Here is a 16,127-nt window from a genome sequence, read left to right as displayed (position 1 = left end):
GGACATGCTTGTGAAAAAGGACAACAAAAACAGCAGCATTGAATTAAACAGGTGATAGACACAATTTCATGCTTTCTCTATGCCAGTGTTTCCCAACGCTGGTCCTCAAGGCACACAGCCCTGATTGTTTTAGGATTGTATTTTCTTGCTTCAGTCCAGAAGATTTCAATTGATGACTGATTAACAGGCGTTTGTTGAACTGCAATCAGTTGAATCGGGCACATTAAAGCAGGGAAACCTCTAAAACATGTAGGACAGTGTGCCTTGAGGACCAGGGTTGGGAAACACTGGTGTAGACCACACAGAAAGTGGACTGCTAAATAGTCCACATACATCAAATCAATGCCTCTTTTTTGCATAATTAGCAACATGCAAACAAAATTTGCATGAAAAATGCTTGAATAGATATGAACACACAATTGATAAGGAATTTTGTCTCATGTTTTGTTCATCACCAGTTTAACAAGTCCAACACGTTAACAGCCATCTACCTATTAGACTTCCTCCCTGTAGATCAACTCAACATTCTCATGAATGAGTCCCAAGATTGGATATTGCTATGACAACATTACCTCACTCAGTTTTTTTGCCTTTATTAAAGTTTTCCCGTCACAATGTCTGAACTTTCAGATCTTGATAATTACTATTCTTTGGTGCGGACATAAAGGGCAGTGAAACTCCACCCAAATGACTAAGTATATTATTAGCAAACATGACATCCAAGATATTTTGCAACTGTAATATTGCACGTTAATATTGCAAAGACTTCTGCAATTCAACATGCTGTGCACTTTTTGTACTAACACATGCTGTTACTGAGGAAGTAAGACTTAACTTTGTTATTTTTGAGCTGTTAAATAGGCAGGAAAAGACAGGACAAGAGAGTAACATGACATATAACAGCAAAGTTCTGTTTTATCTTCTTGAGCTTTCAGCTAGGGTGTACATTTATTGAATCGTTGATAATTTATTGTGATAATTTTTTTATTATAAGAATCCTGATTTATTGTCACGATTAATTCAAATGAATTTAAAAAACTGTCTGCATTGTCAAGAGTGTTAGTTTTACTATTTTCTCCACTGTTTGTTCAATAAAAGTATAAATAAACATTAATTAATTTGAAAATATGATTAAATGCAGTTAGTTTGTGCAGGACAAATCACACTTCTTTTGTGACTGGTGTCCTAAAGAAGTGTATTGCTAATTGATATGTTTTTCGAGACCAGTGTTAGTATTTGTGGAAATATATGTTATCTCATGCCGTCATTGCCTAAAAAGGAAATAATAAATAGTTCTCATCATCATTATCACAACATTACCACAAAATATTGTGATACAGTCTGTCATGGAAGATGTTGGATTTTTACATTTTAGTTGGTGTCAGACTCCCGGATATACATTCTGAGACAGATTTGTGTATGTTTCTATAAAATGAAGTATCAAAGTCAATTTAAAATGTCAACACAGAATTAAATTTTTCTTTGCTTTCAAAATATTAGCAAAGTGCTGTCTTTACAGTTTTTTTACAGCTTCTTAAGATAATCAAAACTGAATAAATATCAGTATCTTTGGTTGAAGCTTTCGAACCAAAGATGCAATCGTTAGTAGCTTTTGATTTGCATCTATAAAACGGCCCTGATCTCCTTCATTTTGGGATATCTGTGGTCAGCTATTTCTTACATATGAAGCAGATTTTTTCCACCGATTATATCTACTTCAGCAAAGGTCTGAAAATCAACCACTGTCCTGTTTTGCTCTGCCATGACAAACCCACCCTCTGGGTCATGTCTGCACGTTTGCAGTAAACAATAGTCACCCCACTGTTAATAACTCAGCGACTTCCTTGTTATACTTAGCGACAAAGAAATTGGCTAAAATTGTAATATGCAGGTCAGGTTTTTTTTAAAGATCGGTAATCTGCTATCAGCCATAAAACTGCAACAGGTGAATCCCCAGTTTAAACAATTTAGTTTGTATTTATTTAATTATTTGCTTGAATCAAAAATTGTCAGTACAATAAAATATTTGCAATAGAAATGTGACTTTCAACCGTCCTGCTGGTCAGTGAATCTCAACAACTGGAGTTTTAAAAGTTTTACTGATTAACATCTTGAACTGACTGACATCTTGTTCTGAAAGAATCCGCTGCAGAAAAGACGCACATTTATTTCCCTGTGCGGGAGCAAGATGTAAAAAACGGGTTGGAGTCCAAAGGCAACAAAAGCAGAAAGACTTTGTTTTGCATGGCTGTCAGACATAAGCCCCATAGAGCTAATGGGAACCAAAAAGAATGGCACGTCCCACCTGATGTCTCTAATGAACTGTAATGAGCGCTTCAAGTGGCAGGTGGTTCTTGGGGGGAGAATGGATAACACACTTGCAGGATAAACGTGCTGGGAAGTCTGCAGTGCCTGAAGCTATGGTTTCTTTTTTAATTATGCAGTCATTCACCTCTGGAAACCTCAGTTCAAGCGGCTCAGTGTGCATTCCCACACCAGGACATTGATGCCTTAATTTTGATGCTTATTTGGTTACTTTTCTGCTTACATATTTTTCTTTCTCCATTGTCTCGATTTTAATGCACTCTGTATGGTTCTTCTATCACATTCAAGAGGCTTTTTTCCCCTGTAATTCGCTCGCGTATAATAGCGTTCCTTTTACCACGAGAACTAAAGCCCTCTTGCTCTTTTTGTTACAGCTTCATTACACGCACCTCAATTGATACTTTTGTGCCTTACTCATCCAGCTTCTCTGCTGCAGTGGAGCTCCTTGAATACAGATGGGATTTGGTGTTAGGCATAAATATTAACCTTCGAGCTGTGAAATTATTACTGTAGTTTACTTTGCATGTCAAGCCACCATTTTTACATTTTTGGCAACCGTCTAAAATGTAGACCTAAATGTCTCAAGTGATCATCATCAATAAAATATGTACGCATAAATTATTTTTCTCCTGTTTAATAAATGTGATTTTTGTTGGATCACCAATCAAGAGAATATTTCCCAATTCAAATCTCTTAATTGACTGACTAGTGCATCACTTTTATTTTTTGGACTGAAATTTTTGCAGTGTTCTTTTACGGTATTGTGTTGAAAAGAATGCTTAGGCTGAATGTGCTAGTAAGCAAACTGCTTTTTATTATGACTGCATATTGATTTTTCTCTTAAGATCCAGACATGAAAGCACAGCGTCTATAAAAGCAAGATGCTCTGTAAGGCATTAGGTTATTATCATTTCTACTGCATGGCTAGTAAATAACAAAATTAACAAAAAAAACTAATCAAGTATTATATACTATTTTGTCTGGAGACAGTCCAGATTGCCGTAATATGTTTTGTTTGCTTCGTCTTGCTTCAAGTAACTTTGTCTTTGTCATCAGTATTGTTTTGACATCATTCTCTAGTATTGATTTCTCTGCAGTAGGTGGTGGAAGTGTGTTGATGTCACAGCTCAAACTGGTGCTACACCCAACCATCACACTGTGTCATAGAGTGTGGGTGCATGACATGTAAACGTGCACTAACTTTTACTACACATTGCAGCGGCACACATTTGGAGCCTTAAGGGAACGAAATACTTTATTGCCTTTTTCCTCTACCTGTAATATCCTTTTCTCATATATTGTCCTCTTTTTTTTTTTTTTTCTTAAGCAATCTATAACTACGATGCCCGGGGAGAAGAGGAACTGTCACTGCAGATCGGAGACACGGTGCACATACTTGAGACATATGAAGGTGAGAACTGACACTTGATGAAAGCTGACAACCTGGAAATGAATATTAAGTAGCTTTTCATTCTCTTTTCAGACTTTAGCAAATATTTTTAATTTGAAAAACTCAACCTTGGTGGAGAGAAATGCTGTTTATTAACTTTAACATTGTCAGCTGGGTTTTTGTAAAGAGGCCTTTTGCAATCTCAGTAAAAAGAAAAGTACACCCTCTTTTACTTTTTGACAATGGCTTTGAGATATAATATATCAGGTTTTAAAGTTGGTGAGCTGCACACCATAGAATTCACTATGATGTTTTGTGCTTTTCTATATTTACACATTCTTTAATTCCCATCATAGAAGTTGGTTCAGCTTTTTTTTTTTTTGCTTATTTTGTTTGAGGTCATTGTCATTTAGTGCAGTTCGGTTATGAAAATTCAAAAGAAAAAATAATTTTGAATGCAACTGTCACTTTGCCACACCTCCACTTCTGTGCTTTACTATTGCTATAAAGTACTGTATTTGTTCTAACTGTAGGAACGGTAGGTGGGTGGTTCTAAACCTTTACTGAATATTCTGTGCAATTTTTGTTAACTTATTCAATTTTTGATTGGCTATTAAATATGCATTGTGTTGAAGTCTATTTTTTAGTCTTACTTTTATGCTAAATAGTTGAAAGCAAAATGACAATTGATAGAGCAATATTATTTTTGTTTTTTACTAGCCTGGTACAGAGGATACAGGCTGAGGAGAAAATCAAAAAAGGTAAGTGACTGATAAATAAAGACTTTAATTCCTTTGTGACATAATTTGTTAGAATTCTAGTATTTATTTCTGTGAAACAGTGTTACATATTTATTTTTTTCCTATTGCAGGGCATATTTCCTGCTTGCTACATCCACCTAAAGGATGCCACGGTTGAAGGCAGTGGGTCAGTATCTTTACCATCAGATGTCAATACAAGGTTGTTCTATGATCAAAAATTTTGCCATTTATAAAATCATATATATTGATAATTGTAATGAGAGGGATTTCCAATCTCAAATTATGTAAAGCGCTGACTTCCTTTCCCAGTTTTGGCCAAGTAAGTTCTCTGCATGGTAATTAGAATATTAGAGCATAAAAGGTAGAACTCAAAATATTTTTATTTGCCTTTTTTCCACGAGGTGTTGAGGTTTTAAACAGTCAAAATTACATTGTATATGTATAATGGCTAAAAGAAAGCTGGACTTATGTGTTTTCACTGACTAAAAAAAAGATTTGATTGTTTTTTGGTCTGGCTGGATGATCACCAGTTTGGGCCAATCAAGAGGAAAATCAGAAATTTACTGCCATTATCTAAATGTAAACGTTGTTTTAAGAGCATTTCCTTAGTAGTAAAGCTTTGAAAATTTATGTGTTGTTATTTTTTCATCTGTGTACCTCAGAGATCCGGATGCTGGAATTAGGTTGATTATTTTTAGGAACAGTGTATTTTATCAAAAATTGCTCTGATCAGTGGGAGAGGAAAGTAATGTTGATGTGTTAATAAAAAGACTGTGAATTCCTAATCCGCTGTTAAATCAAGTATTACCTGCTGTCAATTTGTCAAGTTAGAAATGGGTCCAAAATAACAGCATGTAATATAATGTAATAAGAAACCAGTATTTTTTTCTCCTTTTTTTTTTTACTCAAGTGACAACTGCATAGGTTTTTGTACTGCCGCCATGTACCTACACTGCATTCAACTGTCTTATTGATTAAATGAAATATTAACTGAGTCTAACACAGGTTTGACATACCTCCTGAGTTCACATGTTGTTGTTTTTAAGGGAATAAAGTTGGATTGTGCATTCTTTGTTGCTGCAGGCAAAAGGAGACTGTTATTCCCACTGAGCTGCCTCTGGTTCAGGAGGTTACAACAACGCTGCGGGAGTGGGCTACAATATGGAGGGACTTGTATGTGGTGAGTCAGCCTACCAAAAGCTGCACTCACTCACTCACATTCATGTTGCATGCACAGAATAGAAGTGTGGAAAACTAAAGATACACTCTGTTTTTGCTCTGGGACATTTTGTATCGGTGTGTAATGAAAAGGATCTGGACTTTTTGTGTTTTGCTTTTTTTTTTTTTTAAGTCAAGCATCAAGTGTACAAAACACAGCAGATTCCTCTCTCATTATCTATTAAACAAAGATGAAGCCATAATAAAAAAAGGTGTGCTTGAAAAACAAAAAACACCTTATGAATTAACACCCACGCTTCTTTATAACATTGATTTATTTCATTAAGCTTAAGCCACAGCTCTTTAAAGGTCCCACCTCAACATATTGATCAAGTTGGGATCTGGGCTTTGACTGGACCATTGGCAGTTTACTCTTTCAGCTATTTTTAAATACATTTTCTTTGATGTTTCTCAACCAAAAGCATGTGTTGATATGTCTCTGTTTCGACCAAACTTCATCTGTAAAAACACATTATTTCAATGCAAGGTGCATCATCACCCCTCTACTTCAGTGCACGATCGTTGCTGTGTTTATGCTAATGTGCTGCATTTTGTTTTCAGCACACAAGGAGCTAATTATAATTGCAGTACTCTTTTCGTAGAAAACAGACTCTCTTATCACAATCCTTCCAAAAATAGCAACATTAGTCAAATGTTTTTCTAACTTTACAGTAACCGAACAATTTAACATGCTAACTGAGTCCTAAAGAAACAGCTCTTCTATATGTATATATTTTTTCATTTCTTTGAGCATTTCACGGCCTGAACTCTTCTTCTAGGAAGAATGGCAATTGTCTTAAATTTTTTTCACTTGTAAATAACCATTTTTGCTGTAGAAAGACAAACTTTAATTTAATTACTTAGCGTCTTATGTTGATGAGTAGCTAAATTATTGTGGTTAGCATTACAAAACAGCAATGTGTATTTAAAAGAATGTCAAGTTTTCCATATCTAGGATATACCACAACAAAGGTTGAAACATCAAAAGATTAACAAGTGCAGAAACTGCTATACTGAGTTTCTGACTAGCCAGTCACTAATCAGAGCTGACTGATTCTGTTCACCAGGGGATTTCTCTGCATATTCCTTGGTCATATTGTTCAGAAATAATCTCATATTGATGGGAAGCAATACTTTTTTTCCTTAGGTTCCTTGCTGACATTTTCCACCCTTGTGTGTGAGAATATAAATATATCCTCTGGAGCTTATAGAAACTACTGTTATGCTGCAGATGCATGTAGCAGCTGTTTTTATATCTGTGGACATCCCTGCTGATAATTGTATTTGCTCCTTTCCTTCATAAATCCCACTGAAGCACCAAAGATGTACTGTGTTTTTCATACACAGCATTTTAAATATGGATTTTGGGTGTTTTTGTTACGTACTAAATAATGGAAATGTTTAGTCTATTTTTTTTGCTTGCTTCTTGTACATGAAGGTTAGATTTAAGTAATTTTGGACCATTATGCAAAATGTACACTTGAATATATGCATAACTTTTGCAGTAAATTACAAAGTTCTATCCTTTTCCCCAGAATTTTAAACAAGAAAGACTTAATGCACATCAGTGAAGGACAAAGAGAGAGCAAATGTTTTTCTTTCTGAAAATAATTGGTGCAAATATCCATCAGTCTGTACCAATTTTGACACAAATATATTGCATTATGTCCTTGCAGAAATGAAGCACAAAGTGGCTAACCTGCTGTTAAGATTTAGTACCTCTTGGCATTTAGTTTCTTCATGTCTGATAGTTGTACAATATTCTGTCTAAAAGGGGGACAAGCGCGAGATGTTCAACTCTGTCCGTGACATGATCTACGACCTCATCGAATGGCGGTCACAGATCCTGTCTGGCACCCTCCCGCAGGATGAGCTCACTGAGCTCAAACAGAAGGTCACCTCCAAGATAGACTACGGCAACAAGTAAGCATTTCGTTTAAGGACTTTAGCCTCCTCCTGTCCTGGATTATAATTCCTTTTTTCAGAAGAAAGTAAAAATATAACTTCCTGGGAGATGGGCTTCATTAGAGTGGAGATATAAGGCAATAAATTTGAATATCTTTGAAATGTTAATTTATAATTCAGATTAAAAAAGTGAAAGCCTTACAATATAGATTCTTTACACACAGTAGGATATATTTCATTTGTTTATTTCTGTCAATTTCGATAATTATGGAGTACAGTTAATGGAAATCCCAAATTTAGTTGGTCAGAAACTTTAAATAGTACATAAAAGTATACATACAAATCTAAACATTTATTGCAGAAATTAACCACTTCGGTGTTCACAGTTCTGTATCCAAGCATATTAATGGAAAATTTAGTGGAAGGAAAAATGTTTAATGAAAATAAGAAAACAGCTAGCTCAGGTGTCCAAATTTCTCTTTTCAGAAGAAAATAAAAATTGCATATTACTTTGAAAATGTTTAACATTTCTGAAGCAAATTAGCTTTTCAGAAATATTCATATTCATTAAGATGCAACTGTAGGAGGCCACTGTATGGTGCCCCTGCAAACTCTAGGGTATTACATCACAAAGTGATGACTTTCACTGTTTCTGCAGTAAGACAACAAAATTGTTTGGCAGTGAGTTTTGTGGAGCTCTATTCTGCTGCTGTGATGAAACTTTAAATCCTGGTCCTGTAGAGATATTGCTTTTGCCACTGCAGAGGCAGATACTGATGTGTTTAAAAAGAAAACCATTAGGTGCATGTTGGCAGCCCGCTGTTGTCTCTGCCGAGTCCCTCCAGAGCAGAAACACTGGAGGGAGAAAGAAAAGCCAGACGAGCTTTGAAAGAAAACAGTGGAGCAGAGGGGAAAATTATCTGAGCATCAAATAAGGAAACTGACTGGGAGCACACAGTGACTACACGCTGTTTGGTTTTTCAAAAATGCAACCATGTGTTTTGCCTTTTGTTGTTCATCCTGACATGTTTTGAAATATGTTCACCGCCTTTTTCTTATTCAATTCTAGATACTTGGATCTTGATCTGGTGGTCAGAGACAAAGATGGAAACATTCTGGACCCAGAGCTCACCAGCACCGTCAGCATATTCAGAGAACATGAGGCGGCCTCCAAACAAATTGAGGACCGGATCCAAGAGGAGAAGGTTAGCAAAAGGAGGATTATGGTCCTCCTCTTGAATCTAAAGCAATTTAAAGAGAAAGAACATGGTGCAAAAATACAACTTCATATTTATCTTTTTCAGAATTGCTGTTAAGGACTTCTGTGAATTGCTAAGCAAATTAATATAGTGTAACATTTTCCTCATTAGACATATGTTCTTACTCAACTTTTAAAAGCTTTGATGTCAAGTCTTATCAGGAAATATGTTGTGAGGTATGCAATAAGAGGAAGTTCTTTTATTTAGAACAACCAAAAGAAAATCGAGCTCATTTAGTAAATCGAGTTCATTTAGTTATTAAATGCTGAGTTCACTTTGATAGACATATATTCCATCATTATTGTGATGGTAACATAAACAGTTGGTATGAACTATTAGCACACAGTGTTCCAACATCCCAGGTGAAATAATTTAAACCCAACTCTTACTGTCATATCTATGCTTATTTACTGTGAATGTGCCTCGATCGTAGCATTGAATAAAACCGGACTAACTTGGAAGCTGTCCTTTACCATTTTCACTGGCTCATACTGTCAAGACTTTTTACAGAGAACCCAAATATATCTTGAGAAAGACAATGCAGGTTGTTGTCAGGCTACAATTCTGTTCAGCTACAACAGTGAATCATCAGGTTTTTAAAAGTAAAAAGTAGAAAAAGGGCTAAATGAATAAAAAAAGTCATTCTCGTTCTATTTAGTTTTATGGTGTGAAGGCCAATTTGTGGAATTAAGATAATGCGTTTGCAAAAACAATCTACATTTTCCTTAACTATAGCATAAAAAGCTCCCTTAAGCCTCTTATCCTTTTAAAGCCTTTGCCTCCTTTCCTTCTGCTATGCAGCAACTGCTGAAATGTACACTTTTGAAGGTAAACATGTACTCTAGAGTTCTTGACCTTCATAGAAAAAGATTTTTTTGCATTCATTATAATGATACATATGTAAGCAAGAAAAGATAATGCACGACATGTTCAGAAATAGGATGTTCAGAGTTGCCGTGGAGACTGCTTCTTCAGTCTCACCTCTTATGTTTCCATCACCTGTCTTATCTTCTCACTTACTTTGTCCTGACACCTCTTGCACCTTCTTTTCCCCCTTGTTGTCCATGATTCTTCTCCTCTTTCTATTCAATTTACCCCCAAAAAAGATTAGATTCAATTGGCAACCTCTGTCCATTTATGCAACATAGAACATTATCTCAATACAGTATGGAGCAATTTAGATTACTGTGTAAAAAAAAATGGATCAATAAGAACATAAAAATTATCTTTCAGATCACATTCATACTCATCTGTTCCCTTCTTTTTTTTTTTTCTAACACATCCTTACCCCTTGCATAAAACAGTCTTAAAAACCAAAATCATTCAGGATGTGATTGCATCCGGAATGATTTTGCATTATAATTTGGAACTACCACACTGAAATATTAGGCTTTTTCTCTCTCCAAAAACACATTTAATATGAACTCTTTTGTTTTTGTTAATAAGTAGAAAGTGTTAATATTAACATATTTTGTATAGTTTTTTTTTTAAGAGCCGGCATCTGCTAGTACAGAGCCCCAATCAAATCAATGTCTTGTAGACATTGATTTGATGGCTGACAACTTGGTAACTTTAAAGAGCAGTTAAATAACACAATCTATTTATTCAGGATTCAATAGTTAGCATTAGCTTTTGTGATCATTTCTCACCAGTAGGACAGTCCATAACATTTATGGATTAAAGATTTCTGTGTTATGGACTACTTTTAATTCTCTAAAAGAAATATATTATTCTATGTAATAAATCTGTGACTTTGTATTTTTTAAATGAATTAATAAATTATATATTTGTAAAAATTCTCTGACCAATTGAAGACACTCACTTTCCTCTGTTTCTCCAACAGTCTCAGAAGCAGAATATTGATCTCACGAGGCAAGCAAAGTTTGCCTCCACTCCGGCATTCGCCCTTTTTGTGACTCTGAAGAATGTGGTGTGCAAGATTGGCGAGGATGCAGAGGTGCTCATGTCCCTGTATGATCCAGTGGAGTCAAAGTTTATCAGGTATCCCATAAGTTTACATGGTTACAGATTCCTCCTCTGTCTTTCATTTTCTCTTCTAATTTATGTGCACAGTCCTTGTCAAAACAGCATCAGTTGAGCCCTGCAGTCAAAGGATTTACTTTTTTTTTTCAGGGATTTGACATCAAAGTTGTATGATTAGAAGAACTCAGTGGGACATTTCTTTTGCCTTTATCATCAGTCTTAAATTTTAGACAACTGTAATGCATAATTTGGTAGTCATTTCTAAACCCAAGATAAGGAACCCTTGGGAAATGTTATGTGGAAACTTGATTTTTTTTTTCCATGCCAAATTGATCTTTGCATATTAAAAAAACAAAAACGGGCAGTTTTGTAGCCAATTTCTTGATATGGTAAAACTCTGACCCATATTTTTTCTAAAACTGATTCTTAAGAATGAATTACATTTCTACATTTTTGCATGTTGCAAATGTTATATTTCCATGATGAACAGTTTTATGTTAAAGTGCTCCATTTTACATGAGCCATTCAAACACTATTTTACACCCCAAACAATTCCTGTGTATTTTTATTAGGATCTGATGTTATAGACCAATACAAAGTAGTGGATAATTGTAAAGTGGTAGTAAAACTCATCTGAGAAGTGTACCTTGGATTTGTTTTCAGTCTCTCCTTCTCTTGATCCTCTTTGAAAATGAAGTGTGGAATTTAATCTCAGTATAAATCCAGTGGTCCTGTGCAGTTTTAGTTGGAGAACTAAAGCTGCTCATCCCCCTGAATGTGCTATCTGGATGGTGAAATATGGCGATGGCAGCATCATCCTATTGGGATGCTTTTATTCAGCAGTGACAAGACAGATAAATGGAGATAAATAGCTGTAAATACTTAAAGAGGCCCTGTTAAAAGCAACCAAAGATGTGACTAGAGCTGCTGTAAATCTTTTTCATCAGGACTGTGACGATTAGAAATGGCCTAGTCAAAGTCCAAATTAAACAGTAAGTAAGTAACACTGTCCATTCAGTCTGACTCAGTTTGAGCACATTTGCCAAAAAGAACATGCCAGGATTTCGATCTCCAGATGTTTCAAAGCTGGCAGCTGGCAAATCTTAAAATATTTTGTTTAAAAAAAGGTTCAGTGTACGGACTCGATGGGGCTTAACACAAATGCGCACCTAATTTTTAGGTTTTTATTGAACCATTTTCTTTCTATTTTACCATTATCCACTACTTTGTGATGTTTTTTTAAAAATAAAACCACAGTAAAATCCATTGAAACTCAATCATGCACACTTTTGCAAAACACTTTGCTTGTCAAAAACAGTTTTAAGCTCTTAAAAGTCTGACTTTCCTTTGGAGGGAAGATTGGAAATGATTTTTTTTTTCTCGTCTGTCGCTCACAGTGAGAACTACCTGGTGAAATGGTCGAGCTCCGGCCTGGTGAAAGACATCGACCAGCTTCATAACCTGCGGGCGGTTTTTACAGTGAGTGTGTTTGGCTGCGTGAACGTTTGTCATTTTGTGTGTGTGTGTCCATGTGCTCGCCCGACTGCAGTTCTGTTTATTCAGCCATGTTATGAGGCAATTGGGAGCCTCTCTGCAGAGAGCCTGTGTTTGTTAAGCTCCCTCAGTAAGATCAAGACTTGCTATATGTATTTTCTGAGGCAGTCGTCTCTGTCTAATGGAAGCCCAACTGCAGCAGCGAAGGCGTGCACGCGCTGAAAGCACTCTGCTGGTTTTGGTCGAGACCCCTCACAGGAAATACATTTTTTGCCACATTCTCAAAAGTAGCTGAAATCACTTATTGCTGAAATGTTTGGCTGTTTTACAAAGGTATGAAAACTTTTGGAAGTTAAATTAATTCATCTATGATTGAGCTTAAACGTTTATATGCATTTTTCTCATAAATGTGTCGCCATAACTTCGGTGTCAGATGTACAGAAGTCATTTTGCTGAGACTCCTAAGGTGAGGCATCCTCTGCCTTTAAAGCCTTTGTGAGGGTTTTACACAGACCAGCCAGAGAGACGTTGAATGGATTCCAAAATATATTCTTAATTTGTTACAAAAAGTCCAAAAATAATTAAAAAATGATGAATTGGGCCCAAAACTGAGGTCAACATAACAAACTACAACTCAAGTAGTAACACAAAGAACTCAAGCACAAAACTGATCTAACAAACAAGACATGAGGTGAACTTAAATAGTGGCTGATCAGACCACTGCTAACACACAAGGGGGTAATTAAACACACAAGAACTTAAACAAATACTGGTCAACACATTACTAAATATTTAAATTAAATAAATATTAGAACTGAACTAACTTCCAAAAAGAAGAAACAGTAAAGAAATGGTAAAATTAAACTAGAGATCAAATTTCCCCTTCCCCTGGCAAACATATGGAACGACCCACTGAGGAGGTTTGCAAGCCATATAATGACATCAATTAGCTGTATGATTTCAGCAGCAGCTCCAGAGGAAACTGGTAACACAAAAGAAAAAATCAATTTGTTTCATTTAACAAAAAATACAAAGCACTGACAGATAAAGTTAACGAAATGTGTGCACTGCAAATAGTTAACTAAAGAGTCAGGCTAATGAAAATAATTTTAAAGATAAAAATCTAAACTATTCACTAATCAATATGTAAATTAATATTAAGGATGAACAGAAAACGATTACCATTCCGGTCTCTGTGTGACAGTAGGGACAGCTGTCACAGCCTTATTAAGTTTTTCTTCCTCTGTAGGACTTGGGCAGTGAAGATTTAAAGAGAGAGAAGATCAGTTTTGTGTGTCAGATTGTCAGAGTGGGACGTATGGAGCTGCGGGACAACAACACCAAGAAGCTGACTTCAGGCCTGAGAAGACCCTTTGGAGTAGCAGGTAAATGGAAGATACATGATCCACTGTAATCTAATGTTTTTGCTAATTTGTTTTTTAAAAAAAATGTATTTCCTTCTCTTTATGTAAAGTAGAACTGTCAGCTTCTTGTACCAGAGCTGCCAACATATAGAACAAGAAAAGAGAGTGCCTATGTGGTCCAGAATCAGGGAGTTTGCTTAATAACAAACTTAATGTGCAGTTCCTACTTTGCTGTCTTCAAGTTTAGCTGGCAGGGAAATCTGAAGACAGGCGTTTTTTGGGCCGCAAGGTCACTGAGTTTGGAAGGCTCTTTGTTCCGCTTCGGTTTGGTTGGATGTCTTGGTGACTCCTCACGTTGGCAATCAGCCAAAAACAATGGTTGATAATCTTGTGTTTTCTACCTCACTCTTTAAGTGTAGAGAGAGACCAAGAAGGCCAAGAAGAACTGTTATTGTAGCAGTTCTTTATTGGGTGTGCTGTGCGCTACACGTCTTTTTAACCTCATTGCGAATAATTTGTGTGGTGCCTTTGGTCCTTACCTGACTGAATAAATATTTTTGGCTAAAATTCAGAGACCTTGCTGAAGTAGAGAGAAAAGAATTATATATTTTTTAATCCCTTGTTGGCAAACCTCCAGGTGTATAGTAAACTAATTAGATTGGCGTCTAGCCCGCAGTTGTCCAACAGAGAAAATTATGTTGTATTTCCCTCCGTCCCCTTTTCCTCCCCAGTTCCTCTTGAAGGGAAGGTAAATGACAAGCTGATTTATTGGTGGCCTATCTTTAGACAACATTATTACAACTGTGCACAGCATGAAGATTTCTTTCTGTTTTAATAGCTGTGCCTTGCTTTTCCATTAGTTATAAAAGCTTTATGTGCATGTCCTGTAGCCTCTTGGGTAATGGAGTAAATGTGAGGTCATACTAGCATCGTTTCTTATTCACATCATCTGTAAGCTGCATAGACATCAATAATGTGCCCCCTGTTCTCTGTAAAATACTGAGGGCTTTTTCAGACTAAAAGCAATGGTTTTCTTAATGCATCTCTTGTTGTGGAATCGGGGGAGACGTCTCTGGAGCTTTGTGACATCAGTCCACTTGTTTTTGTATGACATTGTTGAAAGTGCAGCTTGACCTTTGTGTCATTTCTGTACTTTTCATTCCTTCGTAGAAAGCCCTTTAGAAAACACTTTACAGGACAAACAGGTCAAGCTTATATACCAGGTAAATGGAGTCCAAAATGGTCCAAATTGAATTTGAATCAATCATTGATTTCATTCCACTACATACTGTCCAGTTAAGACAGTAATGTACATTTGACTGCATTAAGACAACGCAGTCAAATTTCAACTGATTGGACGGATTTGTCTATGATGCAGAAACATCTCATTCTGAGCAAGCATGTGGCGACAGTGGAGATCCAGAATCCTGAGCAGCAAAAAACACTGTTCGATTAGTACTGTCTGTGGGAGAGAAAACAAAAAGTAAACATTGTTAATAGGAGAAATGGATTTGTCAGTGACTTTATCCAAGACAGAGACAAAAAGCACAGAAGTGCTGAGCCAAGAGTGCTTTCTAAAGAAGATATAAACAGAGAGTACATACTGCCTGTTGGAACAATAGCTTTGTTAGTGATACTGTTCAGGAAGCAGACACCGGAATAAACCCGCCTACAAATCAAAAAAACAAAAAAGAGAGTATACACATTCTGGCAACAATAACTTTGTCAGAAACTCTTTCCAGGACTTATCTAAACAAAGATGCACAGGGTTGGTAGTGCTTTCTATTGGAAACAGAAATCAAAAGGAGCAAGCATTATTAACTGGAACAATAGCTACTGTCCAGAAAAGAAACAGATCAAGAGTACTTTTTATTATGATTAAAATCACAGAGAATATCCTAAATTATTAATAGCAATAGCTCTGGCAATTCCTCTGTCCAGGAAAGACATACAGCTAAACACAGACAGACACATGGTCACAGGAATACTTTCTATGGAAAAATAACAAATGCATAATGGTCGCAAACGTTCAGTCAGTTACTTTGGCAGAAGTAACTGTATAATTTGATCTACTCAGAAAAGTAGCACATGCATACTAAAAGGCAGTGAACAAGAAGTACTTTCTATTGGACAAGAAAGCAAAGCCGGTACACACAGTTCATTGCAGCAGTAGCTCTATCCATTTTGTTCAGGAGAAAGAAACGACTAAAAAAAAGGTGCATGTTTAATTGGAAAGGCAGCAAAATGTCCAATAGTAAATTTTTTTCTCAGAACGAAGTCGTTTTTGTAATAAGTGTTTTGTAAGTAAGCCAAGATCACGTATGGGTGCTTTTTCTGCCCCACACAAACTTACAGTGCAACTATCTCTATCTTACATGCCTATGATACCTCATCCTCTCCTTAAAAGTTTCCAAACCTGTTTCTTTTT

At 36.1% G+C, this 16,127-nt stretch overlaps 1 protein-coding gene across 2 annotated transcripts in view; it reads left to right on the top strand.

The window, feature by feature from the left end:
• dock1 (dedicator of cytokinesis 1) overlaps window positions 1–16,127 on the top strand; it is a 215,075-nt gene that overhangs the window by 19,951 nt on the left and 178,997 nt on the right. For both annotated transcript variants that reach the window (XM_028029430.1, XM_028029431.1), the window contains exons 2-10: window positions 3,653–3,736; window positions 4,436–4,476; window positions 4,587–4,642; window positions 5,560–5,656; window positions 7,469–7,617; window positions 8,669–8,804; window positions 10,702–10,859; window positions 12,239–12,320; window positions 13,585–13,720. In XM_028029430.1, the coding sequence (XP_027885231.1) occupies window positions 3,653–3,736; window positions 4,436–4,476; window positions 4,587–4,642; window positions 5,560–5,656; window positions 7,469–7,617; window positions 8,669–8,804; window positions 10,702–10,859; window positions 12,239–12,320; window positions 13,585–13,720 (939 nt within the window). The remainder of the gene's footprint in view (window positions 1–3,652; window positions 3,737–4,435; window positions 4,477–4,586; window positions 4,643–5,559; window positions 5,657–7,468; window positions 7,618–8,668; window positions 8,805–10,701; window positions 10,860–12,238; window positions 12,321–13,584; window positions 13,721–16,127) is intronic.

Source organism: Xiphophorus couchianus, chromosome 10 (genome assembly GCF_001444195.1).
Source record: "Xiphophorus couchianus chromosome 10, X_couchianus-1.0, whole genome shotgun sequence".
NCBI lineage: Eukaryota > Metazoa > Chordata > Actinopteri > Cyprinodontiformes > Poeciliidae > Xiphophorus > Xiphophorus couchianus.
Note: the sequence above shows the minus strand (reverse complement) of the source record. Positions and strands in the feature narration are given on the sequence as shown.